This window comes from Anoplopoma fimbria, chromosome 19, assembly GCF_027596085.1.
Source record: "Anoplopoma fimbria isolate UVic2021 breed Golden Eagle Sablefish chromosome 19, Afim_UVic_2022, whole genome shotgun sequence".
In the NCBI taxonomy this organism is placed as follows: Eukaryota; Metazoa; Chordata; class Actinopteri; order Perciformes; family Anoplopomatidae; genus Anoplopoma; species Anoplopoma fimbria.
The window spans coordinates 3,563,984-3,584,860 of NC_072467.1; the positions used below are offsets into that span (position 1 = coordinate 3,563,984).

Consider the following 20,877-nt stretch of genomic DNA (forward strand, 5'->3'; position numbering starts at 1 on the left):
TGAACTTCTCCCTGTGACCTCTCATCGCTACGTGTCTCCGGGCTCTGGCTGCTTCAGGAGCAGGCAGAGAACAGCAGCGGCTCTCCCACCCCAGCAGCTCGGCCCAGGCATGGGGGAAATCATCCTGCCACGGCGCATGTTCCTCTGGTGCATGGCCGTCATCTACCTCGCTGCCTTCGTGTCTCTCTATGTGCAGATACCAGGTGAGGCTGTGCAGGAGCTACCTCACTTTATTTACTCCACTGCTATCTGTTAGCTTCTTAGCTCTTAGTCTCTCTGGGCTGCACTCAGTAAAGTTTCCCTGGATAACTTCACGAGAAAACAGCCGCTGAGGGAGACCCAACCTGTTAGAAAGATGTACGCATGATAGTAATATTTTGTACTACAATACCCACAACCCCTCTGTTTTTATGGCTTTATTGTAGTAGCCCAGCAGAAGTCCCAAATACCTCGACCACGCCCATGTGTTTTAAGGAGTTTTTTGGGCACAATGTCAACACACATTTCCAAAATGCACTTTCTTGTGTATGTTTAACATGCATGAAATAGTCAGACTTTATAGTCCCAGGTGTTGTATCCATAAAACATGTAGAAATGCATTACATTTACAATATATGTCAAACTTTTTATCTGTTTTTGTAGCTGCTTTTTACATGCATTTCCTGATGGTCTGTGCAAGGTAGGAACTGATCCTGATGTAGTCTATAGTGCTGATCAACTGAGAGATAAAGGCAGATAAAGATAAACAAAAAGCTGAAGAAATAAATGGGAAAACATAACAAACGCCAGGTAATCACAAATGATGTGAATCGATCAAATACTGTTCATATTGATTGACGATGTTCTTCCCATGTTTATGTCTATCACTAGGTCTCTATGGTAATGATGGGCTGTTGCCTGCTCGCTATCAACTGCGATACAGTGGGAAGTCTCTCAAGGAACTGCTGCTGTCCTCTCCCACCCTGCTGTGGCTGGGACCTCAGCTCGGCGTGGACACACACACTGCCATGGAGCTGCTGTGTCTCGTAGGCGCCGCACTGAGCCTCGCCGCCACGCTGGTGGAGTCTCTCCGAGACAGCGTGGTGTTTTTCTTCCTTTGGGCCTTGTACCTGTCCATGTACCAGGTGCGTTTACAGTTCTGACTGTGCCCAGTTTTCTGTCACCCGGTTGCTGTAGTTGCTGTCTTGGTGTCCATTGTCTCACTGGTAATTTTTGTTTTTCATTTCAGGTGGGCCAGGTTTTCCTCTACTTCCAATGGTGAGTGATGACTTTGTGGATCTTTATATTTATTTATTTATTTTAATTAACACAATAGTGTTATGAATAGCAGCTGGTTATCGGCTCCCAAGATAGTTTTGGCGGTTTGCCGAACGGTTTATGTCATCCTTAGTCCACTGTTTATAGTAACATCTTAGTATTGTTTGTCTCTGCTGCTGTGCAACAACACTGTAGACACCAATAAACTAGTATGACAACCCTGGTTCCCTTGTCCTCTCTGTCCCTCCCTTACTTGCCTCTTCCTCTATTCATTCTTTGTTTTCTGTTGCTCTTTCTTCTCATCACCATCCAGGGACAACTTGCTTCTGGAGGTGGGGTTCCTCTGTATCCTTGTTGCCCCACTGACATTGATCAGAGGGTCACGAGGGGTAAGAGAACATGATCGTGTGACTTTCTGGCTGCTCCGCTGGTTGCTCTTCAGGCTCATGTTTGCCTCCGGTGTGGTGAAACTCACGTCTCGTTGTCCCACGTGGTGGGGCCTTACAGGTATGTATGAGAGTCTGTATGCATGAAGGGTGCTTTTATTGTAGTGTCTATGTGTTGAAGTAGGACAGCCCTGATGTCAGGACATTACTAGACTTTAAAAACTTCAATTTGACTTTTGTGACATCTCAGCCATCCTGACATCAGCACATTCAAATGTTAAGTTTATTTTTTCCTTTTGTGAGTGAGCTATAGGGCTCTTGTCTAATTTACAACATTTGTTTTTCACTGTGTTTTGAACAGCTCTGACGTATCACTATGAGACCCAGTGTATCCCAACCCAGCTGGCCTGGTTTGCTCACCAGCTGCCGGTGTGGTGGCAGAAGCTGAGTGTGGTGGGGACCTTCAGTATTGAGATCGCTGCTCCCCTGCTTTTCTTCAGCCCACTGCGCAGACTCCGACTTGGGGCTTTTTACCTGCAGGTGGGAATAAATTCAAGCGCTGCCCGCAAACTGGCTCTGAAATCTACAATTAGCAAATATAATAGCAAGGGTTGCATGTAAAGCGTTGTGCTTTAATAAAAAAAAAAATTTATCACCCTCCTCAAATAGCTGCCTGGTTGTGTGCAGCAGAAGGAATTATTGGTTCATTTGTTTGTTTGTTTTTCTTCTGTAGGTGCTGCTTCAAGTGCTCATCATTTTGACTGGAAACTACAATTTCTTCAACCTGCTGACTTTGGCCCTCTGTCTGTCGCTTCTGGACGACCAGCATGTACACTTCTGGCTACGCAAGGCAGACAAGATCAGCAACAATGGTGTGATAAATATTTTCTGGATACATTTAGAGGCTGTACTTTTGTAAAGTCTAAAAAGTTAGGATATAGTGTCACTCTTCCCGTGTCTTAGAGATTTGCTTAAATAATAAAGTCTGCATGTAATCGTCAAGATAAACATTTGACAAGTAATTTTGCGGACGTCAACATATCAAACACCCATCTTTACCATCAGTAAACCCACTGTGATTAATCAAAAAATATAAGAAACATCTGAATCCTGCCTGGAGAAGAACACGCATTGAAAGCTTCACTTTGTACCTGAGTTGTATGTCCATTCTGCCAAAGTTTACTTACCAGAGCTTCATCACGCTCTCTCTTTGATCTGCTCAGACTCCAAGCTGGGGTCGTGGCTGTGTTACCTGCTGGAGCTTTCAGTCTGGTCTCTCATGATCTTCGGCTCAATTTTATGCTTTGACCTAAAGCTGGATACAACGAAGAACGCCATCTCCTCCAGAACAGGTAGGTGTTTGTGTGTAGATCTATTTCCATAGGAACAATAGCGTTTTGCAGTTCATTGTTTTTAATTTTTGTCCTTTCAGAATTCACATTCCACCAATTTAACCAGTTTCTGAAGACTGTCACTGTCCCCTCTATCTGGATTGCTGTTCTCTCTCTCACCTGGGAGATGGTCACAGCCATGTTCAGGTAGGACCTCCTTGTGTGGGTGCTTGATAATGTTGCATTCTCTGTATTCCATCTTGTTTTTCAAACGTAGGTTACGTAATGTGTTTTTTCTAGGTGTGCGTGTGTCTCCGGTTTCCTGAAGAGGTTCTGGGGGACTATCCAGTGGACTGTGTTTGCTACTGCCGCCGCTGCTATGTTCACTATAAGTCTGGTGGGTGTTGTAGTAAATACAGTATTGATTTGAACTTCATATCATAAAGCTAACGAGTCATGCAGTTGAACCTCTTAATTGATCAGAAATGTTTCTTCAAACCTAGTTGTTGCTATCTGCTTCTGTTCCCAGGTGCCATTCACCTACGTAGAGTATGACTCCAATGCCAGGTTGTGGCCGGGAGTGCGTCGGGCCTATGATCTGGTGGGCCGCTACCAGCTGGTCAACTCATACGGCCTGTTCAGAAGGATGACCGGGGTCGGTGGACGGCCAGAGGTCGTCATCGAGGGAAGCCAGGATGGAGTCTCGTGGACGGTGAGAGGAAAAAAAAGTTATCATGGACGATATCAATATGCCTGTTAAAGATGACAGGACTGCGATGCTGAATTTATTCAAACATGCTGCACAAGGTGCTCCCTGTTTTCACAATTCATCAGTATGTTCCCATCAGTATGTTTCTTTTTTCTTCTTTTAGGAAATTGAGTTTATGTATAAGCCAGGCAACCTAAGTGCACCTCTTGCTCTAGTGACACCTCACCAGCCCAGGTTGGACTGGCAGATGTGGTTTGCTGCCCTCGGGCCTCATACACAGGCTCCATGGTTCACCAGCCTCATGTACAAACTGCTGCAGGGCAAAAGAGATGGTACGCAGCCTCAGAGTGCTACAATTTGTTTTCTTACCGTATTTTCTGTCACTTTTTTTATCTACCTAAATGACAATTCAACACAGAATCAAATGGGGCAGAAAATGTAACATGTTCGCAATATCACAAGATCACGTGAGAGTCATGGAATCACATATCACATGTAAATCTGACAAAATCTGAAAATAGACAACAAGTTATTTGTTTGTGTCCTGTAAGCCAGACGACAGACCATATCAGCATCCTGTGAGGAGCTACTGGCAGCTTAAGGCATAGCTTAGGTTTGCAAGGTGTCACAGAGAGGCGACTGTTTCTTCAGAACAATAATGTCTCCTTAACAGGGTTAGCGTAGATGCTGCAATAGCTTCAGTTATATCAGAACTGAGAGTATTTATTCATTTAAAAAAAAAAAAAAAAATAACGGCACTGAAGGCCATTCTCATTGGGAAAGATGTTGTCTTTCTTTTCCGGACTCGCTTCGGAAAGAGTGACCAATGATTCATCCAATCACCGGGCAAATATGTTTTTAAAGTGCCTGTTTCCAATGATGGCTTCTCAGACCGTTCTGTGTAACAAACCATCTAGTGTGTCAGGTTTTGAAGAAAACTACCACTGCTCTGCTTCTTATTGGTTTTAAACTTTATAGGATGCTGCACTTCTCACTAAACTTAAAATAGTGATATCACACAAGGTGTTTTACCATTGTCCGCTTATTAAAAAAGGCCCTCTGTGTTGTCACTAACTGAGATGTAGTAAGAAGTGAATCCAACCCCCAGATAGCTGGGTGCAGCTGTGCTCGCACTAATGTCTGCTAAGTAACGGGTTAAATAGCTGTTACTCACTGTTTGCGTTAAAAGCCAAATGTGGAAAAACTTGTCTTTAGTGACCTCTAGTGGTACTATCAGGAAAGATTGCAGACGCCTATGCCCACTCACTTTGATGAAAACAAAATAAAAGTTAATATGAATTATTGTTGATACATGTTTTAAGTATCACTGATTGGATGTAAGTGTGGGACACAGCACAACATTGATACAATCTTGGACCAGGGCTTCAGGTACTTAACTGTTTTAAATTACCATTGAAAAGAAGGCAGTGTTTGTTTTTAAGTACAACCAGATCTCTGAATGCTTTGCTTTATGTTCTGCAGTGATAGAGTTGATCCAGACAGATGTATCACAGTATCCGTTCCACGAGCAGCCTCCTGCCTACCTCCGGGCCCACCGCTACAGATACTGGTTTACTGAACCAAAGGCTGACGGGTCAGTAGTCTCTCTCCCTCCCTCCCTCCCTCTCTCTCTCTGTCTGTTTTGTTTCCAGGCACTGAAGAAATCTGACTATTCTTGGTTGTGTGCACCTAAAGATGTCACTCAGCACATGTTACGACATTACCACCAAATTCCAACTAAATAAACAGCGACTAACAATATTTTATTTCAGCAGTTTTATCACTATTTCCATGTGATTCTTAGCTAAGCAAGTTTAGAAAGGAGTTTCACTTAATTTGTTCCTGTGCAAACATATGTCCTTAAAACATCAGGATATTTACTGTTTGGTTGGTCTTTGTTGGCAGATCCTACCCACAGCGTTGGTGGAGGAGGGTTTATGATGAAGAATTCTATCCCACAGTGCACCTTGGCAACAACTTCCTGGAGAGCATGCTCAACCAGTACGGCCTCAAGGTAAATTCATCTTAAGAACATATAATTAGTAATTATTATTATTATTATTATGTCCCTTTTTCATTCTTTGATCTTTAGAATATCGATTACATTTTGTCTTTATTTGTCTGTAGGACAAATCGCCTCCACGTCGTATGTCCAACACCACCGTTGCCAAGGCGGTGAGGTGGGTGCGCTCTCAGGCCAGAGGTGTTCCCACCCACATACTTATCTGGACCCTCATTGCCTGCAGCGCCACCCTCTGTCTGCTCCAGGGATTGCAAAACAGGAACAAACACCCAGAAAGGACCCCACTCACTCATGAGGCCGCTGTGAACAATCACACAGAAGATGTACCTGACGGCTCTTCAGACCATTGTGGGAAGTCAGATGAACAGCAGAAAACAAAAGGAGGAGGAGGAGGAGGAGGAAGATGTGGTGGAGGAAGATGTGGTGGAGGATGGAGACGGCAGTGAAGATGAGGTGGAGGAGGGCAAAGCGGAGGAGAAAGACACTGTTGCTGACGACGAAGAGGACTGCGCACAGGAGGAAGTGGAGGATGAGGAGGAAGACGGGAAATCAAGATGAAAGAGGAAGTTTTAAAAAGATGCAGGTAATCCTGTAGTTATCACCAACTGCCTTCATGAAATATTACCAACATGACCAAAGAATCTGTTCTGTATATACTTGTAATTCCTGATCATCCAATTATGGAAAAATAAGTTTATTTGCCTTCTCCCACCTACAAACCTTTCTGCATTACATTTTACAGTTATCAGTTGTCCTCATCAGAAACCAGTCGCTCAATTCAGTAGATCTTTGCCAGATGCTTAGAAATTTTAAAACCTCCCTGGTTTGTTCTGACTTATGTTGAACATTCAATCTAGTCAGCAGATCGAATCATGTTGAAAGAAAAGAGAAATATGGAATTTAAAATATAAGGCAGTTTCTGTTTTGCCTATTCAGAGTTAATGTGTGATGTTCATGTTATTCTTTGTCTCCTATTTGTGTTGCGACCAGTCAAACTGTGTATTTGTGTTTTTTTTCATTACTGTGGTCCCTTGCCTCTTGTTGTATGTACTGAACTAAAACAACTCGGCACATTTTTTCTTTTTTTCCACGAATGTGTCTTTTGGTATTGTTAATGTTAGAAATGAAACGTATCACAAATTGATGTAGTATTTTTTTTTATCACATATTAAAGTACAATATAATATTAATGCTTTTCTGTAATTTTTTTATCTGAAATGTGTAACAATCATATCTATTTTAAGAACTTTATTTGTATGTATAAGTATTAGTAATAGGTTTATACAGGAGACACAAAATCCAGTTTTGTTATTACTGTACTACAACATGACAAATTATTGAGTTACATATAGCATATGTTATCACCCCATTATTTTCGTTATAATGAGGCTGCTGAATTCAGTCTTGTCTGTTTCACCACTTCAGTATTCCAGGACAGTACTTGTCGATCAGAGACTGGTAATACGGCTTCAGCTTGTCGACGTCCGGCAGCTCGGTGGTCTTAGTGTACAAGTCAAATTTGCTGTTGAAATGATGGCAGATGCAGCTTCAGGTCAAAGCAGAGAGCAGTGATAATGTGTACATGAGAAAGGAAGGGAAACCTCACTTGAACTGTTGGACCCAAGGCAGCATGAGCAGGTCTTTCTCATTGCACAGGTGCATGTAGTCTCCGTGGGAGTGCCAGGGGTAGAATGAATGGAATCGAATCATGTACAACCCCTGAAGAATGAAAGAAAGAGATTAGATCCAAAACTAATTTTGTTATTGCCCAAAACATAGTGTTTATAATGTAATTATTCACTTACCTGCTCTGGGATGGAGCAGTTGTTATACTTCAAAACTCTGTAGAGATATTCTGAAGACAACAATGCAAGAGTTCAGGTACAGTATCGTAGATTAACACACTTCAATGGCATTATTCTTATTTTAAAAGTTGTAGTAGATGTTTGTGTGTGGCTAAATGTGAGTACGTCTCTTACCGTCATGGCCCCAGGACAGGAAGACTTTGTCGAGCCCACAGTTTGTTTCATAGATCCCGTATTCAGTGCTAAAGAGCGAAAAAAATAAAATAATTATGTAACAGGAAGAATTCCCAGGACTACACAACTAGCCTGTAGGCTTTGTTGACAATTGAAGTATTGAATAAACAGGAATAGTAGAGCAGAGTACTGTTAATGGTTATCGCCTACAAATGCAGAACATTGTATTACTGGACGACACATACAGAGGACAATTAAATGTTTTAAAAGCCAAACAGTTCAGGGTTCTATTCACATTGTAGAAGGAAAATAACCTGACAATTTTTTTTGCCAAAATGTAAAACTACGGAATTATTCATTCACAGACTTTGAAAATGTAACATGAAAATACTAACTTGTAGCTGGGATTTTTCTCATCTGGGTTATCCAGGAAGGTATTGCCTCTGAACACGATGGAGTTCTGAAACTTGCAGCCCACTGGGAAGGTGTCGCCTACTACAGCCCACTGCAGAGCACACATACCCAAAGTTTGCAGTAAGTTTTTAAAAAAAGTCAGGTGTCCTTCTAATAATGATCAAAACAGAGTTCAAGCATACCTTGGATTAAGAGACAGAAAGGATTGAAGAGGAGTCTTAGAAATAACAATGAGAGTATTGGGAAGACAAAGAAAATACTTAGAAGAAGACAAAACAAAAAAAAAACACCTTATGACATTAAAGTAGGAAATCATTTTCCTGAATGATGTTCAAAGGTCATGCACCCTAATGGAAATGCAACACCAGACCATGTGTCCCACCTGGGGTTCGCCCCAAAAAGCCATTGTCTTCCCAACATCATGGATCAGACCAACCAACTGGAACCAATCTGGGGAGGAATAGTGAATACAGATATTTGTTTATGTATGTACTTGTACACAATGTGTGAGTTTTTGTCTCTCTCCCTGTATGGTACCGTTGTCTGGGTGTGCCTGGCGGATGCCCTCGGCAGTCTGGAAGGCATGGAAGGAGTTTGGGAAGTCCACGTCAGGATCGGACTCGTCCACCAGCTTGTCCAGAGACATGATGGCGTCCATCATCTTCATCTGAGTGTGGTTGCAGCTGGCCCATACAGAGTGCTTCAAAAGGTAAGATTCACAGCATTACTGTGGAATTTTCCTTTCTCTAACATGCAAGGAAAGCTCCTGAACATTCCCAAAAATACTTTTTGAAGAATTGATTTCTGTTCAATATTCAGAGATAATGTGATCGGATTTGTCTGCCAATAATTAACAGTTCATGTGTTATGTAAAGCTGAAGCTCTGTCACAAATAAAAAGCAGAACAGTGTCCCTCTGTAACCTTTTAGAGAAGTGAAAATTAGGTTAATACGAGTCATCCAGACAGACCATCTATCGGCCTTTTGCCCCTGGCTTTCACTTCAGATTACTGGATGTCTTTTTTTGCCCAGTTTGTGACTTGTTTTTGCTCCTGATTTACTAACCTTTTGATTCACAAAGTCCAGTGTCTGATTTGTGTGCATAAGCTTGTATGTGTTGAACACACGGTCGATCAGACTTCCATTCTGAAAAACAAACACACATGCAACACAGTAAATCAGAAGATTTACAGCATCTCAGGTTTATAAAATGCTAGAGTAACTCCACATGAAATCTTTTATGGCCAAAATGTATTTTGTTAATGACCTATGGTTCAGTATAAAATTAATGATAGCACCCACCTTCACTCATACTTATGGCAAACACAACAATTATTTGAAGTGCACTTCTCAATTTTTTTGCATCACAGAGCACAAAAAAAGGTGAAAATTTCAGCTGCTACATAGCAACAAATGTAGATTTTGAATTCTAGTAGCAATTACACAGACCAACCAATAATTTAACCCAGCTTTGCAATGTTGTTTAAATTGTGGTTTTGAGCAGCAATATATCCCTCAAAGCTCCACTGTCAAATGTTTTAAATATATTTTATTACTACAAAATATCATAAGAATGAAGTAAAACAGGAAGTAAAAAACAATATGCACCACTGTAGAACACAGGATCAGTAAAAATGAAAGTGCTATGCTCAGCTACGAGTACTGGCTTAGCAAGTCTTCATTTAAAGAGACGCCGCAATGTTTTAGAAATGCTATACGATTTTGATACACTGTTCTTACAACATTTGTAAATAAACCCCTGGTCTCCAGGGAAAATAAGGGACAATACCCCTACCCTCATTATGATTAAGACAAGTGTGAGAAATAATCACGGATCCCCTCCTGAGATGCACTGTTTTTGAAAAACGTATTTATGTACTACATGTTATTGCAAGTCAGATTCCTTCCTTCCTTCTCTCCTTAGCAGAAAATACACAGTCAAGTTGCCCTAGTCACTAGTCCAGAGTTCAGGCAGTAAATAAGAGCTTTGAATGCTTACCTCAAAGTTTCTGTAGTCTTTCCTCTCTATAGTGTCATTCATCTCCAAGTTTGGCCGATATGCCAGAGAAGGGTCTGGACCCTGCGTTCCAAATAACAGACAACATTTTTAGGATTTACAAAGATAGATAACGTACATGCTTTCAAAATAAAATGAAGTAAGTATAAGTAGTTTTAAAAGCAGTTTAAATAGATGTTATTTAAAAGTAAAAAAATGATCAAAGTGAAAGCTTAGCCTTTTTTATGTGTTAAAGCCACACATACGATGTTGACGACACTCATGGCTGACAGATGAAGTCTGTGTTGTGTTGTTTTCTTTCCTCCTGTCTGTGTATATATCCTGCCCGTTATGCCTTTGACCTGCACTGCAAGCCTTCATGAAGTGCAGCTCAATGTCCAGTCACACTTTAACCAAACCTCACTAATGTACATCTGTGTGCGTGTGCGTGTATGTTTGTGTGTGGCAATCCTCGGAAGAGTTTTTCAATAGTCAGCAAGTTTGGACTGATGTAGGATGACTCAGTTGTTCTTTGTTTGTTCCACGGTTAAGTTGGTTTTTTTCAACCACATATTCGTGAGGATTAGTGAACACACTGGTTAAGGTTGGACAGATATGATATATTGAGCTCAATAGTGAGGTTCTGGAAATGTTTTATTCCCAAACATTTTCAAAATCGAGGATTTTGATTATTAGCCATAATGTCGTAACTATCAAAGGTAGATTTACCAAGAGCTATGAGATTGTGAAACAATGGTATATGATCATGTTGAGCCACAAGTCTGTATGATATCAACCTTGCTTTAAGATAAACATATTTTATTTGCGATGTCAACACATGTACTACACTAGCTGCAAACCTAAATATAACTGCGACATCTCTGATTGGTGGAGCTCGATTTTCCATAGAAATATTCACTGGCCAGCTAGTGAGAAATATTATCTGGCCAGCTAGTGAGGGGACCTCTACTGCAAGGTCTGCTCCTGGAATTTAAAACAGACCAGCAATTTTCTGAAAACATTTGATGCAAGAAATAAGGCATGCTGTTGCTGAATCTGTCTTAACTTAACGTCGACAACGGTTTGTTTAAAAGTTTTTCAGGAGTTTCCTGAGGCCACGAGCTGCCATTCGTAATGGTTAATGGGGTGAGTAGTTCCTTCACTCTTTAAATAATTATGTACACAGTTTTGTACCTTTGCCTTCTTTCCCTTTTTCCATTTTTTGTTGTTCCTCCAAATCAAATGTTTTATGGTCACAATTAATCTCTTCGTTGGCTGGCTGGGTTTCATGCTTAAAACTCTAGGAATGTCTGATACGCCAGTGGAGTGAATAAATGAATGGGACTTTTACTTATGGATGGGAGACAATCAAAAAGTGGCCGGGCACTGGTGAGATGGACAGCCCTGTTCAAAGAACCAAAGTTATCAACATAACCTAAACTGGCACTTACTTAGTGAGTGCATGGATGAACAAAAAGAGTGACTAAAGGCCAATAGTATTTTTCTATTCAATTTTGGAATATTGCATAAAATATCTATAGTTTCCTGTAAGTCATTGATGTTTAAACATGCGTCATACTATTTTCTAAGGAGGTGACATGAACTGAATTTCGCAACACTGCAGTTGTGTTCTTTGAGTGTTACCATACCACAGCCTTTTTCTCTGTTTTCTCTGATACTGTAGCAATATATTTGTGCCTTCCATAGCCAGCCAAGTTTTATGAAAAGACCATCTTAAATCGGTAAAATACTTACTTAACTTAATTTACTTACCAAGTTGGCGTTCTTTCCGCCAAAAAGGCTTAATCCAGCCACGTAGTTATCCATTTATGAAATGATAAGCCTCGGGTAAATGGTAAACAGTTCTTGTGAGAGTAATGTGTCTGCATCAGAAGTAGGCCAACTCCTGTCCAGTCAGAAGCCACGGAACAGCGAATCAACCATTGCAAATAAAAGTCACACTTCATTTAAGTACACTCTCTTACTTTTGGGCAAATTTGAATTGACAAAAAAATGGTTGGTTTAATAAAACGCAACATTATACGTCACCAACTGCGACTGATCGCGAGAACTGAAGGATAATTACTTTCACTTTCACTTTTCTCTATCAAAAAAACAAAACGGTCCGAACTCATGGTTAGATAGATGTTCAGTTCCATATTGATGTATCTGTTTAGGTATTCATTACTGTGAGTTTGATGTTCAGTAATCCAAATTTACAGGGGCGGTTCCAGGGATTTTAAACTTGGGGGCCCAGGGGTAGTGAATGGGTGGCTACAGGTGGCCACCCATTTACACAGGTTACATACCGTATTTTCCGCACTATAAGGCGCACTTAAAAGCCTTTAATTTTCTCCAAAAACGACAGTGCGCCTTATAATCCGGAGCGCTTTATATATGGATTAATTCTGGTTGTGCTTACTGACCTCGAAGCGGTTTTGTGTGGTACACGGCGCTCTGTCAACATGTTTTAGTAGACTTAGTAAACTACAAAGCCGCACCGCAGCAGCATCACGGCCACCGTAGTCAGGAGCGTCGCGGAGTAATACATACTGTGCTTCACCATAATATTACAGTGTGTGTGTATAAGGACCCAACATGGCTCCTGTCAAGAGACACGCTTACGACACGGACTTCAAACTCAAGGCTGTCAGTCACGCAGTAGAACATGGGAATAGAGCAGCTGCGAGATAATTCAACATTAATGAATCAATGGTACGGAAGTGGAGGAAGTTTGACTGACTGACTGTTTTGTTTTCGCTTAATGCGCCTTATAGTCCGGTGCGCCTTATATATGAAAAAAGATCGAAAATAGACCATTCATTGACAGTGCGCCTTATAATCCAGTGCGCCCTATAGTGCGGAAAATACGGTATTTAAGTAATGTTAAAGTCATGGACTTTGTTCTGCAGGACAAACTGCAGGGTGTTGGGCAATTCTTGTCATGGTTCACCAACGTGACAGACATTAACTTTTTCTTTTTACCTTAGGAGACTAGCATGAAGTGACTGGATATGTGACATTGATTATAATCAGGGGTGGAAGTCCGGTACAGTCCGATACTCCATACTAAAAGTTCCACTCCTTTGGTTTGACTTTTCACTTCCCTTATCCGTTACTCTCATGGGCCTCTTGTGTGTGTGTGTGTGTGTGTGTGTGTGTGTGTGTGTGTGTGTGTGTGTGTGTGTGTGTGTGTGTGTGTGTGTGTGTGTGTGTGTGTGTGTGTGTGTGTGTTGTTTGTTTGCATGTACAGTAGTAACCCATTTGTTATTTTCATTAACATGGTGGGAGACACATTTCGAATCTCAAACTATGTCGTCATTAACATTAAAAAAGGTCACACTCGCAGTGCTGTTAGACAGACAAAATACATGTGAAGGTTTGACTGGAATTTTATTTCCCAATGCTGCTATTGTAAAAACAAAGTATTAGATGCAAGTAACACAGATGTTTTACAGAAGGACACTTGTACATTGAAGGGGCGCTCACATGAAGATTTAGTGTAGTGGGAGATTTACAGCATAATGGTCTTATTAAGTTAAATAACACATTTTTAAAATTCAAGTCATACTGAATGTAAAGAAGAATAAAGTGCTTTCATGCATTCGTATTAACATTAAACTACTGATAATGTTATGCTGAGCTGACACACACAGAAAAGCAGAAGACTATAAAGCTTTAAATAACACTTTGATAGTCAACATTCACAGTGATTCTTAATTTGGATAGGTGAAAGGCAAAACATTACAAGGCCTTAGATATGATTAAAGCAATTAAGGCTGAAAAACCTACCAAACAGTGAGAAAACTCAAAGAGATGCGTCATACAATTACAGTTTACAGATTAAAAAAAAAAACTTGTTGAGTTGTCCTTGTTAAGAGACGTTAAGAAGCATCACGACAGATCATGGATTAGGGTTAGTGGTTATTTTGGCTAATTGTGTGCTCTGTGGGGTTTTGGGTGAAGGGTTAAAGTGGTTTCATTGGAGGTTATTCTGGGTCTCTGTTCGCACTGAAGTAAAGCTACTTGTTTGCAGACAGAGATGAAGGTACTTTTAAGAGACAGGGTGGATTAGCGTTGAGCTCAAGTAAATTCAGATCAGCAGGATCACCATTGATGACGATAGCAGACATTAGTCAGGTAGGCCAGCAATTCATTCACAGTTTTCCTTGTTAGCATACATAGAGTCTAAATGGTTCTTTTTGTATGAATGCCAAAACACCTAGCACTCTAGTTTCACTGCAGTAAATTGGCGGTGATGGCCAATAACGCTAAGTACCAACCCTGCGTTTGTATACAATATATTACTAACTGGAACAGCCAATGTGTTTTGGGATAAAATAAATGCTCCACGGTTTACTTTTTATATCAATATAATGAGACCATTTTGGTAGTTAACTATGTAGCAATTTTTAAAAAATGGAATGATACTGAATAAACCAATAGAATGTTCTCTGACAAGGTATTTTATTTGTTTGCTCCAAAATATTCAATCTTGCAAACAGATATTGTATACCTGCTTCATTTATTCAAAGAAACTTGCTGAACATAATCCAGCCAGCGATTACGTTTGTCATTACGATGCAATTGGGAAAACTATCTGGTACAAACTTTTTCTCTAGGAGAAAGGGTTATAAGGACCGACATCGCAGGCTTATTTTGGGCCCTAACTGTGTCATTGATGAAAAACCAAATGACCTGGCTAACCTTCCAGCGTTTGACGGTAAAAGCATCAGTAGATTTGTGGTTTAGCCATAGCTGTGAGGACTGCGAGGGTTAATGGGGGAGGAGTCTTCCCTCCCGCTCTGTCCAATCAGCTGGTAGAGACGGTGGCTGAGGTTCTGAACCTGACATGTGCCTAGGACACACCCCACCCTCATCATATGGCTGTGCACCCTCCCGCCACCACTGTTGGCGTGGCGACGACCTCGTGACCCCCGCTTCCAGACCGGCGCTTCCCATAGCACACTGTCTCTTTGGTCAAGCAATGCGTCGGACAACCTTGGCGGGGGCTCTTTGTGCAGCAGGGCCCTCCAGATGATATGTCTGTCTCCCTCGGTGATGAGGTTGTCAACGGCAGTAGAGAGATCAGAGGCAGTAGGCATGATGGTGGTGTTTATAGACTTTGGGTATTTAGAGGTTCTGGGTAAACTAGACCTGAGATAAAGAGAGAAAGAAAAACAGAGAAAAAAAGAGTAAATGTTTAGATGCAATGCAAAAGCAGTACAATACACACACACACACACACACACACACACACACACACACACACACACACACACACACACACACACACACACACACACACACACACACACACACACACACACACACACAGCCTGTTCCCATATGATACTGGGCAGTCATGCGTTTGTTGGCTGCAGTGAAACTGAATCGCTAAAACAAGATGAAATGCCTCACAAGAATTCAGGCTTGTACTGACGGAATGTCCAGTGTTCTCAACCTGTGGTCTCTCTTTTCTTTTTTTCAAGGAACAAAACAGAGAAAGAGTTGATTGAAAGAGAAAGTGAGAAGGAAAGATAGTAGGAGAGATAAACAGAGGGGGGTGAACAGGTAGGAGTCGTCTTCTATAGTTCGCTTATCAAGCCGCACTATCTCTATATCTGATTTCACTGATGGTCTTATTGCCTTTGGGTGATCTTTTACTTTATGCATCTTGGGATACATATCTACAGAAAGCCAATTTTGTATATATTTAAGACACTTCAAAAATAGCTGAAATTAAACATTTTCTTGAACATCTGATAGCCTTGTCTCTATTCAATTGTCAAGCAAATTTTAAGTGTCCTTATGTAGGGTCGCAAAAAAAGAAATGAAACAAGGCGCATTTCCATCACTTGGTTTGGAGCAAACTAGGTTACAGCGTAGTTTCATCAGCAGTTGACGCTAAAGGCTATGTATGACTGTAATCCGCAAGTAAACAGAGTAGAAGCAGTAGAGGTTGCGAACTGGAAACAAAATAAGTCGTCTTGGCCATCTAACCATGTCTATATATTCGGCAAAAGTGTTTTCATAAGCCATTTAGTTCATTGGTTTTTTTACATAGGCAAAAACAACCTCATCGTAATTGAGGAGGTTTTATTGCATTTTGCCGTTTCAATACAGCTTTTATATGCGATACTTCAAAATCCGCACAAAATATGTGAATGGGAACACGGTTATGGTCACACTGAGAGGGACCCTGCATGGGTTTCGAGTCTCATAAATGAATGCATCTCCAAGTCTGTATTGAACTCAATGAGATAAAATTGGTAAAATAGCAAACAAACACTTGAGACACCTAAGTATTGCTTACTCATCTTCACTTGCAAATACAGTTAAAGAGTGACAAGCTGTTTCTTTTACACGTCTCTTAGTCATTAATCATTTCAATTTTAGACAAACAGTCTAAAATGCCTGCTTAAAATATATGTTTCCAGTTAATCAACAACAGTATTTTAGCTGACAAATCTTTAAAAACTGCAGAGCACAATGTAGAAGGTGGTAAGAGGCTCCTACACCACCACTCCTCTTGAGTTTGTGTGAAGTAATGTTTTTCTCACCTCCCTGCTCTCTAAGCTTACTTTTTTCTCACATCATCACAATACCTTATTTTGTTTTTCATTCATGCCTCACTCTTTCTCAGACGTTCAGAGTTCAGCCACTAAAGAGAGCTGGTCTGTTTGGCCATGAAATTATGTAATACTTAGTATAGATCATGTAAAGTAGCAGGGGACAAAGAGCAATTGGTGCTTTACAGCTTTTACTAAGTGTAGGACTGTTAAACACACTCACAACAATAACACAGTACTTTAATCTGTTCACTCATTGCCCTTTTCACGGCTGACAGAAATAAGTGGCTGAATCAAGACACTGGAATTCGGGGCAAGCTAAGGACACATGTAACCATATCTTATTTAAACAACAACTTACCATAATTGCTGTTACTTGATATTACATTTTTGGTCATGTTAAAGAATGAATAAAACATATGGTGTGTATATATGTGTGTGAGCACACACACTTCCCCATTTACAAGTGTTGGCTATTCATGAGGTGAGAAACAAAGAATGAAGGGAGAGGGGCCGACGCAGCGAGATAATATTTGTGTTTGTTTGCTGTGAAAAGTGGGTCAGAATAACATACAATCTTTGTCCCGTAACTAATCCTAACTGGTATTCTGATCACTTTTTTGGCTGGACATCTTGAGCTCTCACTTCCAACTCACACATGCACACAGGCATACTGTTGGTGGTTGGTGGGACATTAGTGGGCACAAACATGTAAGTGACATGTAACTACCAAGATTAACCAATGTATAAAAATATGCTCACATATATACATACAAGCCTGCAGTATATGCTCTACATGTGCATGCTCAGGTGCACTTTTCCACCATCATTCTCTCTCCTACACACAAAAACATACACATACATGGTTTAAATGCCCCCTGTGGTGAGTTTTACAACAGTTGTCTCTAGAGGGAAAGTCACTTGGCGCCAAATTCCCTCCCAGTTCAAGGAAATGTAGGCCATTGAACTGCTTATCACTGTCACAAAACACAGTTTAAGATATATGCACCAACATACAGCAATGAACTAACAAAGGTGTGTGTCTGTGTCAAAGCCATTTATGTAACAGGAGAAAGAGTCTACTGCGTCGCTAGTGACTCTTTAAGGTTGTACTTTAACACAGCGGTGCTTTGAGCTAAATGTTAACCTGCTCACACTGACACGGCTTACATGCTAATGTTTAGCAGGTGTAATACTCACTGTGTTCACCGTCTTGATTGCCTGCTAACATTTGCTAATAACCACAAAGTGCTGATGATAATATTATTAGTTTACAGTTACAGTATGTATTTTTGCAGGTACTTGCTCATAAACAGAACTATTGGAAAAATTTTACTTTTTACCTGATTATGGCGATCAATGAAAAGTCAGGGTATCCCCGAAGTTACTCATATTCATCCTTTAGGTAATCTACCTTGAATATCTGTAGCAGACATCACAACAATCATACAATCGTTGTCGGAATATTTCATTCAAAAGCAAAATGTCAACCTCATTGTGACGCTAGATAAGAAGTCAGGGGATCGGCAAATTATGATTCATGTCTGTGCAAACTTTGTGCCCATTCATTCAATCATGATATTTCAGTAGGAACAAACGTGATGGACCGGCCGACAGACAGGCCAAGATTAATAGAGACATGGCTAGCATGGCTAAAAAAAATTGTTTGTAGGTTTGAGTTTGGACATTTGTCACAATACTGCAAGATAACGATACCGTGTGCGTTGAGGTGAACACACAGATTTGTTTCTGCACTTTTCTATCTGCACTCTCTATTGGGAATTTGTTCTCACAGTTTTTTTCTTGTGTGTGTGTTTGTTTGAGTGTGTTTTAGTGTGTGTGTGTGTGTGTGTGTGTGTGTGTGTGTGTGTGTGTGTGTGTGTGTGTGTGTGTGTGTGTGTGTGTGTGTGTGTGTGTGTGAGTGTTGTATGGTTGTCCAGGTTGTGAACCAGTGGAGAGTGTGAGGGCAAAAGGAGCTTCTCCAACATTCCTCCAAAGTTAGAGCACAGCATGGGGTTCTTCACAGAGGAACTGAACACACACACACACACACACACACACACACACACACACACACACACACACACACACACACACACACACACACACACACACACACAATTTCCTGTTGTAACTCCTCTAAACTACTTTGCGCAAAGAAAACGTTTTGTCCTTATCAGATCCCCACTGTTTCACTAACAGTTATTGTAACTGGGTCTACTAATTATTTTCTCTGCCTCTTTTTCTCTCCGTCATTTCTAAATTAAAACAGGGTCCTTTAATTTTTTTCTCTGTCCTTCTTTTGTTTCCTTCAAGGCATTTTGTAAAGTTCCAGCGGCAGTATTACGTTACATCCATCAGTGTTGAATCACACTGAGATCCTCTCTCCTCTTTCTCTTTAGCCAGGAACTTTGAGTTCACACATATTGAGCTCCAACCTAAAAAAAACCTTCATAGTTTTATTCTTACGTAAAATTAAATGCAATTAAAACATACCATCAGATAGTCAACTTGAGAAAAAAGGCAGAAAAAGTATATATAACATGTACTGTGTAACAGATTTATGATACATTAATTGCTATTAGAGACACTCTTGATTGTTCTTTTCTTTCCACTATGCAAATACCCCACATAACCTGATATTAAAGGGCATGCCAATCATGTGGGAGGAAAATGTTATGAAAACTATAAGGCCAGTGGAAAAATAAACTGATGATGCATGAGTCTGAATGTGACAGCTACTTTCAAAAACCAGCAGTGCTAGGTCACAAGAAGACATCCACTGCTATCTCAACCTACAAACCGGAGTGTGTTGTGTAGTCTACCTCACATAGAGTGTGGCCCCTCGGTATGTACATGTATCCTTGTCCCAAATCCGACTAAATCACTTTTTAAACACAGGTTTAACAGCTGATTAAACCTGTTAAACCTGTCTCTCTGTCTCGTCTCCTGCTGCTGAGAGGAATTGCCTCATTCTGCTGTTGGGTCTTTTTCTCACATTAATGACTGCCAGAAGGCAAGATGCATATCTTTAATGTTCTCCAGTGGCTCCCCTTCACCAGAACTAATGATTATATTCATAATTGATGAACCTGTCCCTTTTTTTCTTGATTAATCAATTGAAAATTCAGTCAAAAAAAGTGACAAATGCTTATTGCCTGTTCCCATAGCCCAAGGTGTCCCGAAGATATTCATTGTACAATAACATAAAACAGATTAAATTAATAAATCATGACTTTGAAGAGGTTTTGTGTTGTTTGCTTGATAAATTACTTATCAAAATTGTTTGCATTGTTTAAGTATTTAAATTTGATTAATTAACAAATTGTTCAAGCACTAAGTACTAAATCCACACATAATATGCTCTGAGGGATTAATGATTTGGTGGATGTTTTTCTACTCTGAAGGAGAATGTGGTTCCGATTGCAAAAGCTGATAAATATGTGATTTTGGGCTAAATGAGAGGCCTCTACAGGCAAAATAAAATTAATTTGGCTTTATTTTCTATTTAGTTTATTATACATACATACATACATACATACATACATACATACATACATACATACATACATACATACATACATACATACATACATACATACATACATACATACATACATACATACATACATAAACAACAGAAATTGGAATATCATAAGACTATGAGAGCAAAAATATAATCTAGGACCTGTTGTATTGATATGAATGTGGTAGCAGGTGAAAATGTGTTTTCCTCCTATAATTTTCCCCATTCATTAGATGGAATAATACTGACTACATTTAAAACCCTTTCACTTTAATTTCTGTTACACTGTAGAAACCGACCTCGCACTTAACATAACATCTTTAACTAACGTTTTCTGTTTCCCCACCTTCCCACAACAGCCCCCATCACGGTGGTACCTGTGTCTGTGAGTGAGGTTCTGCAGCGTCAGAGCTCCAGACTGGACCTCCAGAGGCAGGAGACCGAGCAGCAGGCACATCCACGCCGGCAGCATCGCACACATGGCGGCACAGTGGAGACGCACAGTCCGGGGGATGGCGGATCTCAGAAAAACCAAAAAATATTTATTTATATATTTTAATTGATTTCTTTTAAAAGCAAAGCAATCCTGTCGAAACTCTTCTGGAGTTGTCAAATTGTAAGTTATTTTAAGAAGTAGTTTGTCCCATATAGACGAGTGACAGCATCATTAATCTGGTCTGCTGCA

At 40.4% G+C, this 20,877-nt stretch overlaps 2 protein-coding genes across 3 annotated transcripts; one reads left to right on the top strand and one right to left on the bottom strand.

Moving 5' to 3' along the window:
* The first annotated feature begins 13 nt into the window (after positions 1-13).
* On the top strand, positions 14-6,847 carry lmf2a (lipase maturation factor 2a). The gene is given in 15 exon segments (XM_054619716.1): positions 14-203; positions 871-1,124; positions 1,229-1,257; positions 1,571-1,764; positions 2,005-2,183; positions 2,377-2,515; positions 2,867-2,995; positions 3,076-3,181; positions 3,275-3,371; positions 3,504-3,686; positions 3,847-4,015; positions 5,166-5,277; positions 5,589-5,697; positions 5,811-6,083; positions 6,085-6,847. Coding segments are annotated over 15 exon segments (2,247 nt in total). The 5' UTR covers positions 14-109; the 3' UTR covers positions 6,265-6,847.
* A 9-nt stretch (positions 6,848-6,856) lies between these two features.
* Positions 6,857-12,133, bottom strand: miox (myo-inositol oxygenase). 2 transcript variants are annotated; one of them, XM_054619717.1, is made up of 10 exons: positions 11,868-12,133; positions 10,098-10,178; positions 9,164-9,244; positions 8,637-8,799; positions 8,482-8,549; positions 8,081-8,190; positions 7,686-7,753; positions 7,512-7,561; positions 7,313-7,425; positions 6,857-7,228 (listed from the first exon to the last, which is right to left on the bottom strand). In XM_054619717.1, exons 1-10 carry the CDS (start codon positions 11,919-11,921, stop codon positions 7,120-7,122), a joined length of 897 nt encoding a protein of 298 aa, XP_054475692.1. In that variant the 5' UTR covers positions 11,922-12,133; the 3' UTR covers positions 6,857-7,119. The 2 variants fall into 2 exon arrangements, with proteins under 2 accessions (XP_054475692.1, XP_054475693.1); XM_054619718.1 differs by lacking the exon at positions 11,868-12,133 and adding an exon at positions 10,361-10,533.
* Between the last annotated feature and the right edge of the window lie 8,744 nt (positions 12,134-20,877).

Coding starts and splice junctions, on each gene's coding strand:
- miox (XM_054619717.1), bottom strand. CDS start 11,921: ATGGATAACTACGTGGCTGGATTAAGCCTTTTTGGCGGAAAGAACGCC. Junction 8,550..8,636: donor CCAGGCACACCCAGACAACG/GTACCATACAGG, acceptor ATTCCTCCCCAG/ATTGGTTCCAGTTGGTTGGT. Junction 7,426..7,511: donor ACTGCTCCATCCCAGAGCAG/GTAAGTGAATAA, acceptor TTCATTCTTCAG/GGGTTGTACATGATTCGATT.